The sequence below is a fragment of the Rousettus aegyptiacus genome, unplaced genomic scaffold (assembly GCF_014176215.1).
Source record: "Rousettus aegyptiacus isolate mRouAeg1 unplaced genomic scaffold, mRouAeg1.p scaffold_m13_p_9, whole genome shotgun sequence".
Taxonomy (NCBI): Eukaryota; Metazoa; Chordata; class Mammalia; order Chiroptera; family Pteropodidae; genus Rousettus; species Rousettus aegyptiacus.
In genome coordinates, this window is record NW_023416312.1 from 58657504 (window position 1) to 58675102 (window position 17599).

The 17599-nt window shown below is 36.7% G+C and overlaps 1 protein-coding gene across 1 annotated transcript in view; it reads right to left on the reverse strand.

Annotated features, from left to right (window-relative positions):
• Nucleotides 1-42: 42 nt before the first annotated feature.
• NOX1 (NADPH oxidase 1) overlaps nt 43-17599 on the reverse strand; it is a 29535-nt gene continuing 11978 nt past the window's right edge. The window contains exons 3-13 of the mRNA XM_016131511.2: nt 14708-14818; nt 14382-14466; nt 13907-14058; nt 13622-13803; nt 13402-13534; nt 7688-7780; nt 6905-7137; nt 6525-6687; nt 5956-6102; nt 5633-5757; nt 43-2996 (exon numbers count right to left, since the gene is read on the reverse strand). Coding sequence (XP_015986997.2) covers nt 2870-2996; nt 5633-5757; nt 5956-6102; nt 6525-6687; nt 6905-7137; nt 7688-7780; nt 13402-13534; nt 13622-13803; nt 13907-14058; nt 14382-14466; nt 14708-14818 — 1551 coding nt within the window. The 3' untranslated portion in view covers nt 43-2869. The remainder of the gene's footprint in view (nt 2997-5632; nt 5758-5955; nt 6103-6524; nt 6688-6904; nt 7138-7687; nt 7781-13401; nt 13535-13621; nt 13804-13906; nt 14059-14381; nt 14467-14707; nt 14819-17599) is intronic.

The window sequence follows — 17599 nt, forward strand, 5'->3', positions numbered from 1 at the left end:
GCAGTATTGTTCTTTAATGTTATATTGCTATAGCTCTGTTTTTTCTTTCTAAGTTAACTGTTTATTCTTCTTTATGATATTTGAAAATTTCTCAGAAACAGTGTTTTCTGAAACTTATTTTTACTTCATTTGCTTCCAGCAGGAATAATAAGATTTGCCCTTTGAGGACTTGCTCGGACTTCTCAGTCTACTGGGAGAAAACAGTATATGCTTAGAGCTATAAAATGGTCAGAAGGCCAACAAAGCAAAAAACCTAGCAGAGCAGCATATTTAGTTTAGAAAAATCCAAATATCAAAATGCATTTTTTTTTGTCAACAGCAGGTCTATTCATATGCATAGTTCAGAGTTCAGACAAAGATGTTGTATAAGCTACTGGTTCGAGGATGTCAACAACACATGAGACTGTTGACACTTACTTGTCTGTTCTAACGCGTATATTTATTTGATGAGAAAATCCTGGATACCAAAAAAGCCCTCTTCAGTCTGGGTAGTCAACCTTAAGGGTTAAAAAAAACACGATTTTTTTATATGTTCAAGATGAAAGAAAAACTGAACAGAAATCAAATGAACAAAATACATTCCATCCTACCTTCTAGATAATCACTAACCTATAGTGCTACCCTATAACCAAATTTATTATGGGTAATTAAAACTTAGAAAACCCTAGAACTTTTACATTCATATTTATTTTAAGAGGACCAAATGTGGAGCACAAATGATCAGATTGCCCATTAAGCCCTCCCCTGCCTTCCTCCTTGCAGATAGATATGAACATAATTAGTGCCCTAGCTCTAACTATGGCTCTTCTCGCCTAGTGTTCTTTCTCTCATAGTGGCATTAAGGAGAGACATGATGTCTCTCCATCAGGCTAACCTCAGGAGGTTATGAGGTGCCTTAATAAAGTTCCACTGGAACTGCTCAAGCCTATTTATATTCTCAGAATCCTGCCCCCAGGCTAGGATTATGGTCAAGTGAAATAAAAGCCTGCCATAGTCTTAGAGAATGTAATAGCATATTGCTTACGTGTCAAGCAAAAGAATGCAATGATAATCAGCTTTATGAGAGTCACTGAAACTGAGGGATTTTCTACTCTGATATATAAATATTTACTACGACAAGAATTTGCTGAATAAGGTACTTCGTATTACAGCCTACAAAGAAAAACTTGCTCCAAATAGCTGAGGAGCCTTCTAAGTATCCTGCACATCCCTGATTTGGGCTTGGATGTTGATTATGTGTAGGATTTATTATTATCATTGCCTTTACTGCCTACTTCCATGAATATTCTAGGCCTTACTATCTTGATTTTAGCAGCAGTAATATCTTGAAGTGCCAATATATTTAGACATTGAGACCAAGAGTAAAGCCTTTCTCATTAGGAACTCATAAGTTTCAAGGAACACCAAGATTCCAAATCAAAGTCACTGAAGATCAAATTATCATTTGGTCAGCAGTTGTCTAATAGGAACCATATTGTCAAGGTTCCATTGTGCATTTTTCTAAAGCCTTATTAAATTTAATTTAGCTGAAATCCAGGAAATTGGCAACAGGAGGGGTATCCCAATCTATTCCTATAGAAACCTCATTAGTATATTTTACCGACGTCCAATTAGTAAATGAAATACAATTCGCTACCATGAATTCCTGACCTACCTTTATTTAGTTCAAACTAATGACTGAAAAAAAATCAATATGACGAATCCTTCAAGTCATACAGGTTTCTGGATAATTAGAAATACCCATTTATTCATTTTTGGTCACTTAATGGTAGAGAAATAGGTGCTATAATTCCAATTCAGTAGAAATATTCTTATAAATCTAATAAGTTGAATTGGGCACAATGAAGTGCGGATTTTTTTCCCTCTTAAGAGACCTGGTTTTCTACTGATTCACTGTGACTACTAACATCCTAGATCCAGGTGGATGGGAGAAATAAGCATTTTGACAGGAGGAAGAAAAGGCATTTTGCTTATGTCATTAGGTGAATGATTCCCTAATAAATAAGTAGGTAGGAGTCAAAAAATGTTATCAAAATTCTAAATTATTTTTTTAAACTAGACATTAATAAACTCCCTCAATAAAAATGGCAATAAAGAACCCCTGTTGACTAAATAAGTCATCCTAAGATGGAGTTCAAGTTTTTACAATTATTTCCAGCGGAGCAATGCAAGCTAATGACAACATCGCTGACTTTCAATTATACAATGACATTTAGCATACTTTCAAGATTTCTTTCCCAAATGGAGAGGCTAAAGTAACAAAAGGTTTATTCATTAAGCAAAGAAGAAAATCCTTCAATTTTTGACAAGCAAAAATAAGTAAAGCATACATTGCTGTTCACACTGGATAAGACCATGTTTAAAATAACTAAGAATGTATATACTGTAATATAGCGATGGGGTTCTTGTTAACTTTGCTTTATTATTTATGCTTATTATGTTTTGTCATTAATTCTTAAATAAAATTTTATTTAAAAAAATACTCAGAAATCTTCTTTGAGGGTGGAAGGGAGGGGAGAATATGACCCAAAGTTCAGGAGACAGTAACACTTGGAGTCAACAAAATCACCCTGAGTTAAATTGTTAACAACCTCTACTATCAGGCCCTACTGTTGGCATGGCATTCCAGAATGATTTACACTTATTTTCCCAAGAGAGGCTCCATGCAATTATTGTGGCTTCTGAAGTTCTTAGGTTCTTGAAGCTCAGTAACAACAAAGTTGAATCCAACCAAAAAAATGCCAGGGAGTGAAGGCTTGAGAGGCACATTATTGTCCTTAAATGGCTGCCCAAACCTGACCAGACCAAGTAAGTTGTTGAAGATACAAAAGAGAGATTAAATGCAGGTTATTGTCCTTATTCCTATAAGTCAAAAATTTTCCTTGTTGAAGTAGAATTGAACCTTCCTAGGATCTAAACTGGAGTATTGGTGACAGCATTTGCGCAGGCTCTTTGCCAGAGCCTGAGGACCACATAAGAAGACTCCCACACCAGACCTGCAAAAATAGAATAGTCAGGGTTAGAATGCAGCAAAGATAGACAAAAGCAACAGCCTTTGTGAGGCCTCTATTACTCCCAACAACCCTGCATAAAAATTCATTTGTTGACTCCCCTCTCACAGGCTTCTGTTTGCAAGCCTCCAATGTGCTCCCAGTCCTTATCACTCTTCAGCACTCAGCCTTGATTATTCTACTGAGAACAGACACTCAGGAGATGTAGTGCCTTGAGGTGGTTAAGTGCTAGCTAGACTAGAGAGCCAGGCTGCCTGTGTTCAAATCCCAGCTGACAATTGTTCCAGCTGTATTAACAATAGGAAGCTTCTTAATCTCTCTGTGTTTCAGTCCCCCCGCCCCACCCTGCCAACAGAAAATGGACATAAAAATAATACCCACCACATAGGATTGTTTTGAAGTTTAAATGAAAAACATGTAAAGCAATTAGAAAAATGCCTGGCACAAAGTTAAGCGCATGTGTGTTAGCTGCCATTAAATCCATCCATTGTGTTCTTATCCCCACCTCAAATTTCTCACACTGAAGAAGTAGTGGAGGATAATCTTTCTCTGGGTCTCAACCTCATCTTCCTTCTCTCATACCTTCTCCCCTTATTTTTACTTAATTGAGGTAATTCATACATCAGAACATTCACCCTTTTAAAGTGTGTGGTTAGTGCTTTGAGTATAGTCACAAAGTTGTGCAACCATCACCAGTATCTAATTCAAGAACATTTTTATTATCCCAAAAAGAAAAACACATGCACATTAACAGTCATTGCCCATTTCTTCCCAACTGCCCAGTCCTAGGCCTAGACAATCAAATCTGCTTGCTTTCTCAAGAAGATTTGCCTATTCTAAACATTTCATATAAGCAGAATTGTACAACATGTGGCCTTTTGCATCTGGTTTCTTGCACTTACCATACTGTCTTCAAGGTTTATCCATGTTGCAGCATGTATCAGTATTCCATTCCTTTTTTATAGCTGAATAGCATTCCATTGTATGCATATACCATGTTTTGTTTATCCATTCATTTATTGATGGGCACTTGGTTTGTTTCCACTTTGGGGCTACATTCTAGGTACATTCATGTACAAGTTTTTGCATGGACATATGTTTTATTTCTCTTGGGAATATACTTAGGAGTGAAATTGGTGGATCATGTGGTAAATCTATGTTTAACATTTTGAGGAAATGCCAGAGTTTTCCCCAAGTTCTGCACCAACACATTCACATTCCAACAGTGTAGGAGGAACCCTCCTACAATTTCTCCACTTCCTTGCAAGCTCATATTACTGCCTGTCTTTTATTATAGCCATCCTAGCCCTCTCCCCACTTTTGTATATTAATTTTATTCTTATCTATTGGCTCCTGTTCTGTCTATAAATATGCTGAGATCATCCTTATGATAAAAAGGCATTCCTTGGACCCTGCCACTCCTCCAAAACTGTTGACCACACTTCTCTAATCTTTCCTCCCTTGGCTTCTGTGATATCACTTCTCCACATTCTCCTCCATCTTCCCTGGTTCATCTTTCTCCCTTACTATATAATGTAAACATTCCTTAACACTCTGTCCTCTGTCACTCTTTCTCTCTCCTAGCAATTCATATATTCACATAACCAACTATTGACACGCTAATTGAAATAATCTATTTTGCTTATATGCTGCTTTAGGCTTTACAGAGCATTTTTATATATTGTCTCACTTAATATTCACAACAATCTTGCAAGTGAGAGAGCAGGCATCTACTAACATAATTCCCATTTCACAGATGAGAAAGAAATCTGAAGATCAGAGGGTTTTCTAGCTCAGGGTCCCATAACCGGAAAATGTCAGAACTAGCATTAGGACCCAGGATCATCTGAATCCAAGTCACTAAGTGACCACTGGCTCCATGGAGCCTTTCTTGATCACCTCATGTGAGCTTAGACTTTCCTTCCCTCAACATCTATGTTCCCATCTCATGGAGTGCATCATTCTGCTTTGAGTTGGTTGTATACATCTCTTATTAAAATGTGTGCTCCTTGAAAGCAAAAACCATGTTCTATTTCTCTTTCAACCTCCAAAGCTTCTAGAATAGTGAGTGCTGAACTTTCAGAAAGTAACCAATAATGTTTGTGGAATTCAGATGATCACCTGCCAAATTGTTCCTCGAATTTATCTCACACAATCAGCTTAATCTTATTCCCATCAGAATGGCTGATCTCATGGCACCAGGTTTTTTCCGTATGCTCTAGCATGTCTCAAAAACCCTCCAGAAAGACCAAGGTCAGTTAACTAGATAATACATTCAAAACACTTCCTACTTTAAATAGAGGTCACTAAAGCCAAAAGCAATGCATTTGAATCGTTCCAGTTTTCCATTTTGTTTGCTAATACAGATCATAATCAAGTCTCTTTGCCTCACTATTTGAATGGGGGCTTGTCGAGGCAGCAAACTTCTTCTCATCAATAATATCATGACCCTTATTGGCTAAAACCCCGGATGGAGTTTCCTCTGTTTTAAGCAAGAATCTAAGAATAGTACAAAAATTTTGGCCCCAGAGATTTTTCTCCCAAGAGTGTTCAACATGCCATAATACCTTTCCTAAACTCTAATTCTTCAAACTTAACTAACAATAGGGGAATACACTTACTTGGGGTGAGTGGAAGCTATTGTAGAAAACTCATTTTCCCATACAGGTCTCCCAAAGAAGGTTTTATGTTTCAGACCTGTCAGGATGTCAGTGGCTTTGTCAAAGTTTAATGCTGCATGACCAGCCTGGAGTCAGAAAAATAAAAATTAGAAAAAGCAGATCCTGATAGCTGTATCTCCATTCAGGCATTCTTAAACTTGGATGTGATGATGAGCATAGATAGAAAATCACCAGAAATAATTATTTACAATCAGCATTCACTATCTTTTGTCTGATATTCAGCTTGCATCCAGCATGGGAATTAGTATGTTGTTTGAACTCACAATGTTGTTATCCCATCCAGTGAGGAAGAGACGGTAGTTTAGAAAACCAACTTTGCCTAATTCCTCCATCTCCTCTTCCAGGGAAGCCAATAGGTCATGGAACCAGGCAAAGGCACCTGTCTCCCGGCAGATCCAGTAGAAATAGATCTGGAATCAACAAGAGAGAACATAGACTTATTAAGTGCCCTATAAAATGTGCATTGTGATGACATGACTAATTAGATATACTCTATCTTTGTTGGTCAAGTGTAGGGTGACCTGAAAAATCACCTCTACAGAGTAGCAGAACTTAGGCAGCATGAATGTCCAGAGTCCTGACAATTTCCCTTATGGGAAGAGACCTCCAGTGCCATCTTTGATTCAAGGTGATTTTAAACATCAAATTGAAAATGAAGACCCTGTTCTTACAGTCAATCTGTAGAAGCAGATGCCGTGGCAGAGAAAAGTGATTGCTTGCTCTCCTAACTCCAGGGAGGCCTTACTTTTTATCAAATGTGAAGAGCTCAGTCCATGAAAGCAATGGACCTGTCAGACCCAGACCAGATGAAAAGTGGTATGAAGGGGTGTACCGTTCGTGTTCTGAGGTTCTTATCTGCATGCCGGAATTTGTACCAGATGGACTTCAAAATGGAAGCAAAGGGGGTGACCCCAATTCCTGCTCCAACCAGCACAGCCACTTCATACTGGAAAACATCCTCACAAACAGTGCCAAATGGACCATCCACCTCAATTCTGGCAGAAGACAGAAGATAATGGGCAAGTGAAATCTCACCTCCACCCCTAACCTTGTACATCCTCCCAGAGACACAGCGGTCCCCATGGCTGATTTTGGCCATTTATTTCAATCACATTGTATATTGTGCCAGACTTAAGTTTCAACAGGGAATTGCTTTTTCTTTTTTGCTTGTCTGCATTCTGGTCTGGGTCTCTGCTGCTCTCCAGGACCTACCTGGGAATCGGTGAATGTTGTTCAAAAGCTTTTACGAGATTTTCTGTCCAGTCCCCCACTGCTCGGATATGAATGGAGAAGAAGTCTTCCTCTGGAGCAGAGGTCAGAGTAAAGGGATGCCACTCCAGGTAAGAGATTGAAGGGCAATTAACAAAAATATACTGTCCCACTTCCATGCTGAAGTCACTCTTGTTCATCTGCAATTCCAAAACTTTGGATGGGTGCATGACAACCTATGAATGAGGTACAGAGACCAAAGGAGGCAATTTCAAATGGCGACAGGGACAGGTAGATAAAGTAAATGACTAAAGCTGGAGGGCTGGTGACAACGGTGAACCGTGAGCACATCCTCTCTAAAGGGGGAAGCAGTTACTTAGTCTAGACAATGGTTGCCCTACAGGACCGAAACTCAGTGTTAACGGGTTACCTAATTCTTCAAGAGAAGCTAAAAATGCTGTTTTTAAAGTGAAAGCCTCCATCCAGATTTTTAAATGTTAGTAACCAATTCAACTTTCTAAACAATCAGTGTGTGGGCCAAACAAAATATGTCTGTGAGCTAGATTTGGTGCAGGCCACCAGTTTGCAGTCTCTGACATGGACCCATGCCGACAATTTTTGCCAAACTTCTCTTCTCATAGTTCTGTCCAGCACTGGAGGAAATGAAGTATGTTACCCCCAAGTTCTTTTTTTAATTTCATTCAGGGTGACAACATGGCAATTTATTTCTATAATCAAGAAGAACAGAACTCTTATCATGGCAAGATGAAATTGCATATGCTTTACCTTGGTAATCACAACCCGCTGCTGTGAGCGATAAAATCGAAGGGTCCTTTCAAAGATATAAAGAACACCTGGTGCAAGGATCCACTTCCAAGACTGCACAGAAACAGAGTAAAGAATGAAGTTATACATTAATCTCTTGTTTAGGATTTATTTTTGTAGCAGTTCATTCCTTTATTCAATAAATATTTGTTGAGTTCTCTGACGTGTATCAATTATACACATATAGGCACTTATTTCACCAAATCTTGAGGACGGAAAAGAAAGGAATAAACTACAAGAGTTTTGTTTGCTAATCTGCTACTCATAAAGCAGATCACTTCCTGAAATTTTACAGGTCTCACCAGGAAGCAAAAGAAAAGCACAGAAATAAAGTACATGATAAATATGTATATCATTTTAAGAATTTAAGACTGTTTTCCAGGAAAACTTGTCCAATCTGAAAAAAAAAACAAGAGATGGTAGGTGTAAAATAGAAGCAGGTGATTAGTAATAAAACAGACTAACACGAAAGGAAAAGTATGTAGCTGAAACTATTGGTGATAATATATAAAACTTGGTACTTAACCATTACCTCTTTTCTCAGATGCTCTAAACACCTAACATAGTAATATGCTTTTTATCTTGTGTACATTTTTTAAAAAGCAGCCTTTCTATTCCTGCAATCTTCTTAAAGGTAGCAAGTTGTTTCCATATGCATAGGATCTTCTAAAAATGTACTTTCTAGCAATACTAAATCATGTCATTTCTTGCACAATTGTTCAAGTGTGATACATCGGAACCATGTGAAATGAGGCTTCTTATGCTCTTTCAGGTAAATAATTTCCTTGGGTATCTCTGGGGAGAATACCCAAGGGCAGGGATGGGGCTGGCAAACCTAAGAATGGTCATTATAAAATTTGATGCTACTTATTTGGAAAAATCCCCAGCTGAATTCAAATGACATGAAAAAATCTTATTTAAGAAAGGGCTAATAACAATGTAGAAAAAAAAATTGGCCTCAAAAGTAAACAACTTCAAACACCATTAACTGGAATGCAAGGAAATGGACACATTCACACGTGCGACTTTCCAGGGAGCAATTTGGCAATACATCTCAACAGCCTGGAAAGCGTTCTTTCTCTTACCCAGGAATTTCACTTCTAGGAAATGGAGCATAAAGAAATAATTAAGGTGTACACAAAGTTTGGAAGTATAGTCATGACCACATTATTTTTATTAAGAAAACAATGACAAAAATGGTATACCATACTTTTTTGTCAATACCAAACATTTTCTAAAAATGTTAATTTTTTAATAGAGATATAATTGACATATAACATTAGTTTTAGGTGTACGACATATTTATTTGATACTTGTACACATTGCAAAATGATCATCGCCACAATAAGTCTAATTAACATCTGTTACCTTATATAATTACAAAAAAAATTTCTTATGATGAAGACTTTTAAGATCTACTCTTTCAGCAACTTTCAAACATGCAACACAGTATTATTAACTACTCACCATGCTGTACATTACATGCCCAGGACTTATTTATTTATCACGGGAAGTCTGTACCTGTTGACTGTTTTCACCCATTTTACCTACTACTATCCATACCCTGTATCGGGCAGCCTTCAATCTCTTTTCTGTATCTATGAGCTCAGTTATTTGTTTATTTTTTAAATTTAGGTTCCACATATAAGTGAGACCGTATGATATTTGTCTTTCTCTGACTTATTTCACTTAGCATAATGTCCACGAGGTCATTAAAAATGACCATGCAGAAAAAAATATGTGAAAAATGGTCTATCATGTAGCTTTCTAAAAACATATGTTTCAGAAGAATATTTGACAACAGAGAAAAGCATCCAATGATATAGACGAAGAGGAAAAACAATTATTACCTGTAAGTGGTAGAACTCCGTGAAATTTTTATTTTCCTCTAAATGTTTTTCTGCATTTTCTAAACTTTCTACAATAAACATGAATTATTTTTATAATTTTAAATGGTGGAGAATGTGGAGAGAGTGTTTTCAATGCTTACGGAAGAAACAAACCAATACACTCAACAGATGACAAAACTGGTGTTCTCTCCCTTGGGGTATTCTATGACCAATCTAAGCAACACTTGAGTTTTAAGTATACCTCCAACTAGGTATACCTCCAAATATATCTTAAAGTAAACCGTTAAGAATACCTCCCAATATGCCTTATCTCAGATAACATGTGAGAAAAAGAAAGACATTGATGTCCAAGGTAAGACAGGGAATTAACTGCCTTAGCTAGTAAGGGGCTGATCAAGCTTTATAGGTGTCTGTTTTTAAGGGCCTCTTGTTGAATAAAAGCTGTTTGATTATAGTTTACAAGTTCCTCTGACTTTCTAAATGAAATGTGCTGTTAACATATTCCAGGCATGTCCTTTCAAAAGTATTTTTTACATTGATCATACATGTACATTGCACAAAATTCAAAAGTACAAATCTCCTTTCCATCCCTGTTCCCCAGCTCTCCAAAGGCGATCAATGTTATTATTTCATGAATCCTTCTGGAGAATATGTATTTAAGTGCTAATAGTGAATTAAGTACAAATAGTAGAAGACAATACACACTGCCCTGCCCTTTTTTCATTTAAAATCTTAGAGACCGGTCCATATTAGTACCTATAGAGCTGCCTCTTTCTCTTTAATGGCTGCAGAGTGTTCCATTGTAGGAAAGTCTCACAATTTAACTAGTCCTCTATTGGTAAACACTTATTTCCAATCTTTCATTCTATCAAGCCATGTTACAATGAATAAACTAATACATGTAAACTAATACATGTAACACATATGCAAGTATATTTTTAGAAAAACTCCTGGAAGTAGAATTTTAAAGTTTGATAAATACTGCCAAATCACCCTTACAAGCATTGTATAGGTTTACACTCTCACCAGCAATGCATGAGAGCATTGCCAACACAGCTCATGAGCAGACTTTTGAATCTTTGCTAATGTGTTGGATTAAAAAAAAAGTATCTTAATGTAGTTTTATTTTGCATTTTTTTCCATTATAACATTAAGCATCATTTCACATATTTAAGATTAACATATATCTTCATTTTTGTGATCATTCTGTCCATATCTTCTATATCTTTTTTATTGGATTGTTAGGCCTTTTCTTATTGATTTATAGGAGTCATTTATGTTTTACAAAATTAGTTAATGGTCTGTAAGTTGTAAATACTTTTCCTACTTAGTAATTTGTTGCCTGTCTTTATTTATGATGAGTTTTTTCTTTTGTCACACAAAATTGTGTGTGTGTGTATAGTATATATAAAGGAGAATAAATTTGAATATACAAAAATAATAAATTTGATATATGCTTATTCAAATTTATTATCTTCCCCTTTTTGGCTTCAAGGTTTTTTATCTTATTAGCATGTTTTACTAATATTCCAGTATCAGAAAAAAAGATTTCCCATGTGGTATTAGAATGCTTGTGGTATTAGGGTAGTACTATGATTTCTTTCTTTTTTTAACATTTGAATTCTTAATCCATGCATCCTTGATCCATATTTTAGTGTAAAGTGTGGAATAAAGGTACAGCTTTTTTCTTAGATGGTCATTCTATTATTTTAAAAAATATATATATTAAATACTCTGTATTTTTCCCATTGTTATAAAATGCCAACTTTAGGGGATTTTTTAAAGATATTTTTCCATTTCTAAATTAGGACTAATAATAATACTGCATAGCATACTTGAAATTTGCTATTGATCTTTATTCTGCACCTGATTTAAAGACTTTAATCATCTTCAGAGCACTTTGAAGCACCACAAGTTAATTTTTTTCTTCTATTTATTCCTCAATCTAACATATTTTATGAGCAAGCACAAGTAAGCCATAACATCTACATAATTACCCTGAGACACACTTTGGATTCCCTGGAATCCAGTTTCTTGATCATCCACTATTTAACAATAATATCTAAGCTTCAATGAAAGTCTCCCTGAGAATGCTTTTTAAAAAAAAATTGACAACAATCGAGTGTCCCTGAGGATGTGGAGAAAAGGGAACCTTCATGCACTGTTGGTGGTATTGCAAATTGGTTCAGCCACTATGAAAAACAGGTTCCTCAAAAAATTAAAAATAGACTTATGTTATGACCCAGCAATTCCACTTCTGAGTATTTATCTGAAGAATCCACAACACTAATTTGAAAAGATATTATGCACCTCTATGTTCACTGCAGCATTATTTACAATAGCCAAGATATGGAAGTAACCTAAGTGCCCACCAATAAATGACTGGATAAAGAAGTAGTACATATATACAGTGAAATATCACTCAGCCGTTAGAAAATGAAATCTTACCATTTGTAACAACATGGATGGACGTAGAGGGTATTATGCTAAGTGAAATAAGGCAGGCAGAGAAAGTCAAATACCACATGATCTCACTTATATGTAGAATCTAAAGAACAAAATAAATGAACAAACAAAACAGAAACAGGCTCATAGATACACAGAATAAACTGATGGTTGGCAGATGGGAGGGGGTTTGTAGGCTGGGTCAAAAAAGTGAAGGGATTAAGAAGTACAAATCGGTAGCTATAAAACAGTCACAAGGATGTGAAATACAGCATTGGGAATATAGCCAGTAATATTGTAATAACTATGTATAGTACCAGGTAGGTACTAGACTAATGAGGGGGATCACTTCATGAATTATATAAATGTCTAACTACTGTGCTGTGCACCTGAAACTAATATAAAATAATATTGAATGTCAACTCTAATTGGAAAAAAAGAAACAGACAAACAAACAAACAAAAAACAACCAAGCTGAACTCATAGAAACAGAGAGTAGAAAGGTGGTTAACCAGGGGGGCAGGTGGAGTGGGAGTGGTCAGAATGGGGAGACGCTGGTAAAAGGGTACAAGCCCTCAGTTATAAGATGAATAAGTTTGGGGAATCTAATGTATAGTATGGTTCCTATAGTTAATAATACTGCATAGTATACTTGAAATTTGCTAAGAGAGTAGATATTAGTTATTCTTACCACACACAGAAAAAAAAGTTACTATGTGAAATCATGGATGTGTTAATTAACCTCATTGCAGTAATCATTTCACAAAGTATACATACATCATTCATGACATTACATACTTTAAATATACACAATTTTGTCAGTTATACTTTAATAAACTAAAAAAAATGTTTTTTTCCCCTCAGAAACATTGAGTGGGTTTTCAAAATAAAGTTTTGGACAGTATAATGGTCAAGAGCATAATCTTTGAATTGTGAAAGGCCTAGGCTTGAATTCCAGCTCCATTAGTTACTGTGATAGCTTGACAGTTTACTTCATCTCTCTGAATCCTAGTCCTTTTGTCTCAAAATGGAGACAAAAGAAGTACCTACTTTGTAGGTTATTGCTATGTATAAATGAGATAATTCATGCTATGCAGCAAACCTGGCCCATGGTAAACACTATTAATAACATGGGCAATCATTATTACCTTCGGGGAGGGTCTCACAGCATGCACTAACCATCAATCAATCCTTCCTCTTCAGAGTCCTCTGCTAATGATAATTCCCTCACCTGTTGCCAGTGATATTGGAGTTCCTCGATGATAGGAACTTTGTAGATCTATCGGCTGAGCTAATAATGATAATGATAATAAGTAATAATGACAGGAATAACAACAACAGCCCCTAACAAGAGTCTATCCTTGTTCATAGGGTTTTTACCTCAGCGGGGTGCCCTTCAAATTGGGGACGCTTGCAATGGGAGTCATGATCATCCCACTTCTCAAAAGACTCCGCACAGCTGTGAGGATGACTCTCCTTCATGCTCTCTTCTGTTTGACCCCGGACAATTCCACTGAAATAGACAAAGAAGAATAGGTTAGGGCAAAGAATTATACAAGGTCAGGGGCTGGCGTACGAGAAAGGAGCTTGGGGACCTTACCCAATGCCATGAATCCCTAAGCCGATGAAGTAAATGATAAAAATATGATGCGTATACCAAAAGACCTCAAAATAACTCCTCCGGATAAACTCCATAGCTGAAGTCGCCATGAGAACCAGAGCTATTGTGATGATCACTCCAGTGAGACCAGGAATGCTGGTGAATGTCACATACATCACTGTCTATGAAAGGAGAAATGTCGACCTGACACAATATCCACAATATATACCATGCCTTTCCTCTTCATGAACAGAACACAGATGCTTTCCCATTGAGTCAACTCACCATGTTTGGAGACTGAATAGGATTTAGCCAAGAATCCTTCTCTTTCTCTTGATGAGACAGGCTGGAGAGAAGAGAAGCAAGGGATTCATCCGCGGCCTGTTGGCTCCTGCTGTATCGTTCAAAGTTAAACAGGTGTGCAATTATGTGAATAGCTAAATGGAAAGATGGAAAGGAATGTGAGAGGTATCTCAGGAACATCATGGCAGGCATGCCCCACTAGAAAAGGAGAATCTTATACATAGTGTCAAGCAGAATGCCAAGTCCACAGAAGGTTCCAAAATAAACCTTGATTACAGAGATATCCAAAATCTTTTTCACATTCACTGTGTTCTCAAAAGAATAGAAAGTAAGTTCTATAAAATAGGCCTAGAACAGTGCCTGGTAAATAATGCCAGATGTAAAAGAAATATTTTTTGACTGTCTACATGAACAAATGAATGAAATTAGACTCTGAATGTCTGGGAGCCTCAGTTACCTGTGTGTAGGAAGATCATATATGCCACCAGCTTATGGAAGGTGATGTTGTGATCCAGTTGCTTTCTCAGGGGGCATCTGCAAAACTACACATGTAAATTGATTGAGGTCAGGTGTCTCCCAGCAGCTTTATGAAATTCACTAACCCATAACCAACATGTCTTGTACAGAGCATGCTGATACCCACCCATCTTGCCCACCCCCTTGGCTACCAAAGGAGACCTCTGGCTTTTACTCCTAGGGCCTTGGTGTTGGACTGTCTGACTGAGGAGTCCAGGGTCTTTTGTCTTTACCATGAAAGTTGACCTACGGGTGTTTGGAACTCACTGAGCAGGTGCCCCTCAGAAAGGACAGAAGATTTCGACACATTGGAAGCAGGATCAGCATGCTGTTAAAATTCAGGCAGCGAGCAGAGGCTCGGGCCCAGGACAACGCCGACTAGAGCAGAGGAGAGAAGAGACCATCAGCTGCTTCATCTCACCATCCAGCAGGGGCGCACGAGTCCACTCCACTTGTCTGAGACCTAGAAATTGATAGGATGCAGATTCTTCCTTTCTTTCTCAGTAACTAGAACAACCAGGTCAGGCTCTCTGTTTGCAAATGACCAAAAATTTGCTGAACTTAATATTGAATTGAGAAATTCCAATGACAGTGGTTTGGAAATGTTTGACTATACATTTATCAATATGAAAAAGAACAGGATTTAATGATTCCATGTTAATAAACACAGTCTATGGATGTCATAGATTACAATGAGGATTTTTGCTTAATGTACTCAGTTATGATTTTTATTGTCTGTAATTTGTTAAACAATCTTGAGGATCATATATATTTTTATTTTATTTTACTTTGAAATATATATATATATTTAAAGGTATAATTATAAATGGTAACTATTTTTCTTTTTTCTGTATTTTCTAATGTGATTATAAGCATGTAACAAGCACGTAACAAAAACAATCCAACTATAACCATTTTTATTTAAGATGTCTTTAATAATTGAATAAAGCTTAGATAAAACTAGGGAACCTCTCAGAGCAAATATTTTAAACTTAGGTAGAGATTTGAGAATGGGGAACTTCTGTGAACAGAATTTCAAACCGACAACAAAATTAATCTGATCCAGCAGTAGAAGCTGCTAGAAAAGGAGACAAGGGATCGGTGCTTCAAAGGAGTATTTATCCCAGAAACAGGCTTGATTAGATATAGGCTGGACAGAATATGCTCAGCTCCACAGTAGCTAAATCCAACTTCTCTTCTCAAATATATACAACTGGTCTCTGAGTCAACTCCATGTACTTGAAACTGCAGGCTATGGAGTGTGACAATCTCACAGCAGTCAGGCGATCATTGTTGCACTTCAGCTGACAGGCTAGCCTTACATGTGTGCCTGTCAATGACTTGCTAAAAGGAAGAATACGGGTTCAAGTTACAATTTCTCAGCCTCTTTTCTAATAATCTTTTGGGTGCAAAAACTATTTTCCCATATAACCTAAACCAAGGACAACACAACATGGATTTAATAAGCCAGAACAAGATCTACCTCATGTCCATAATGGCTTACAATGTTAGGCAGCATAGCGAACAAAAGCTGCCCTACTGTTTACCATTTCTTGCTCTTCCACATGACCTGTGCTTCTCCCTTTGCTGAATCACACTCTGTTTTGGGTAGAGACAGCCTGTTCCATTTCTAAGTAAATTTCCTCTGCTCATCTCAAAGATCCTCCATTTCAACATTGGTTCCCACAGCTTGCTTATTTGAGTCACAGAGGTTTCTTAGGACTAAAATTGGCAAGTGAATTGAAAATACAAGATTACAATTTCACAGCTCCACATTCTATGGAGGCCATTTGTATAGGATGAATTCTTTTTAGAGCAATTTTTTTTCTCCAGTGCAGCACATTGAAATATCCCAATTTATGTTCATTTTTCAACATCAATACTGATATTTGAATTCAATTGCTGCTGTCATTAATGCTTCATTGACAAGCGATTTAAACTCCATCCTCTGCTATTCATTTGCTCTGCTTCATAGTGAATTAAGTAACTGCATTTTTCTATAGGGAGCATGAATTTAAGAAATATCCTATGAAATGATTAAATAACTTGTGGCACATCAATGCCATTAGGACTGCTATGCTCTTAAAAGGATAAGAGCTACGGGCAGTGGTGTAGGGATGCTATATGTTTAACATTCAGCTTTCAGGGGGAGACAGGGGTCTTGATTTCCAGCATTCACCAATTTACATGATGTAAGTACTCCCACCATGGCATATTTCAAGATACCAACTTTATGTCATTGAATGCCAGGCTTGGTAAGAGATACACACAACTGGCTACTGCAAGCTGGTATGAGCTGGTTCCAGCATATCACTGGTTACACACCCACATGGAAAGACATCTGAGATGCACTAAGTACAGGAAGAAATTTCCAGCCACTATCTACAATGTGATTTCTTTTTGGTAAACAATCAAACAAATAACAACAACAAAAAAACTGTGTCCTATTGAATGTGTTTATCAAAACTCAAAGAAGGGTATAACAAAAAGAGCAAATTTTATCGTATACAGGAAAAATGAATAAGAATAGTACCTACATTAAAAACAAAACAAAACCCACATGTCTGATGCATTTGTGAGCATATGTCAGTGTGTCTATATATACATACACAGAAAACTATTAACAGTAGTTATCTTTGGGAAGGGGGACGGGAGGGTGATTTTCACATTTTATTTATACACTTCTCAATCTTTTGATCTCATCAAAAGCAGTATTATTTATAATTATTTTTTTAACAGAGAGGATCTTTAAAAATGAAATGCCCACAGGATATCAGTATGATTCATTTTTCCGCTGCTGACTTTATGGTCATAGAGTAATACAGCTCTTAATAACTAGTCATATTTATTGCATCATTCTCTTAATAAAAAGCTATTTTTACAACAAATTAACACTTTCTTTGGAGTTATGGTTTTCAAAGAGGGATCAAAAACCAACATTTAAAATGGAAAACAGCAGGGTGAAATGAGTCATGAACAGAACATTCAAATTAATTGTGATCTCAACATGAATCCTTTGATTATGTAGAGAAAAGGTTTTTTAAAAAGGACAAACTGTCTTTAAATATATTCATTGGGTGGTTCTTTGTGGAAAGTCAATGGAAAAGAGTACCATCAAGATGAAAGTGATTTAATCAAATCCCTTACCTGTTACTGAAT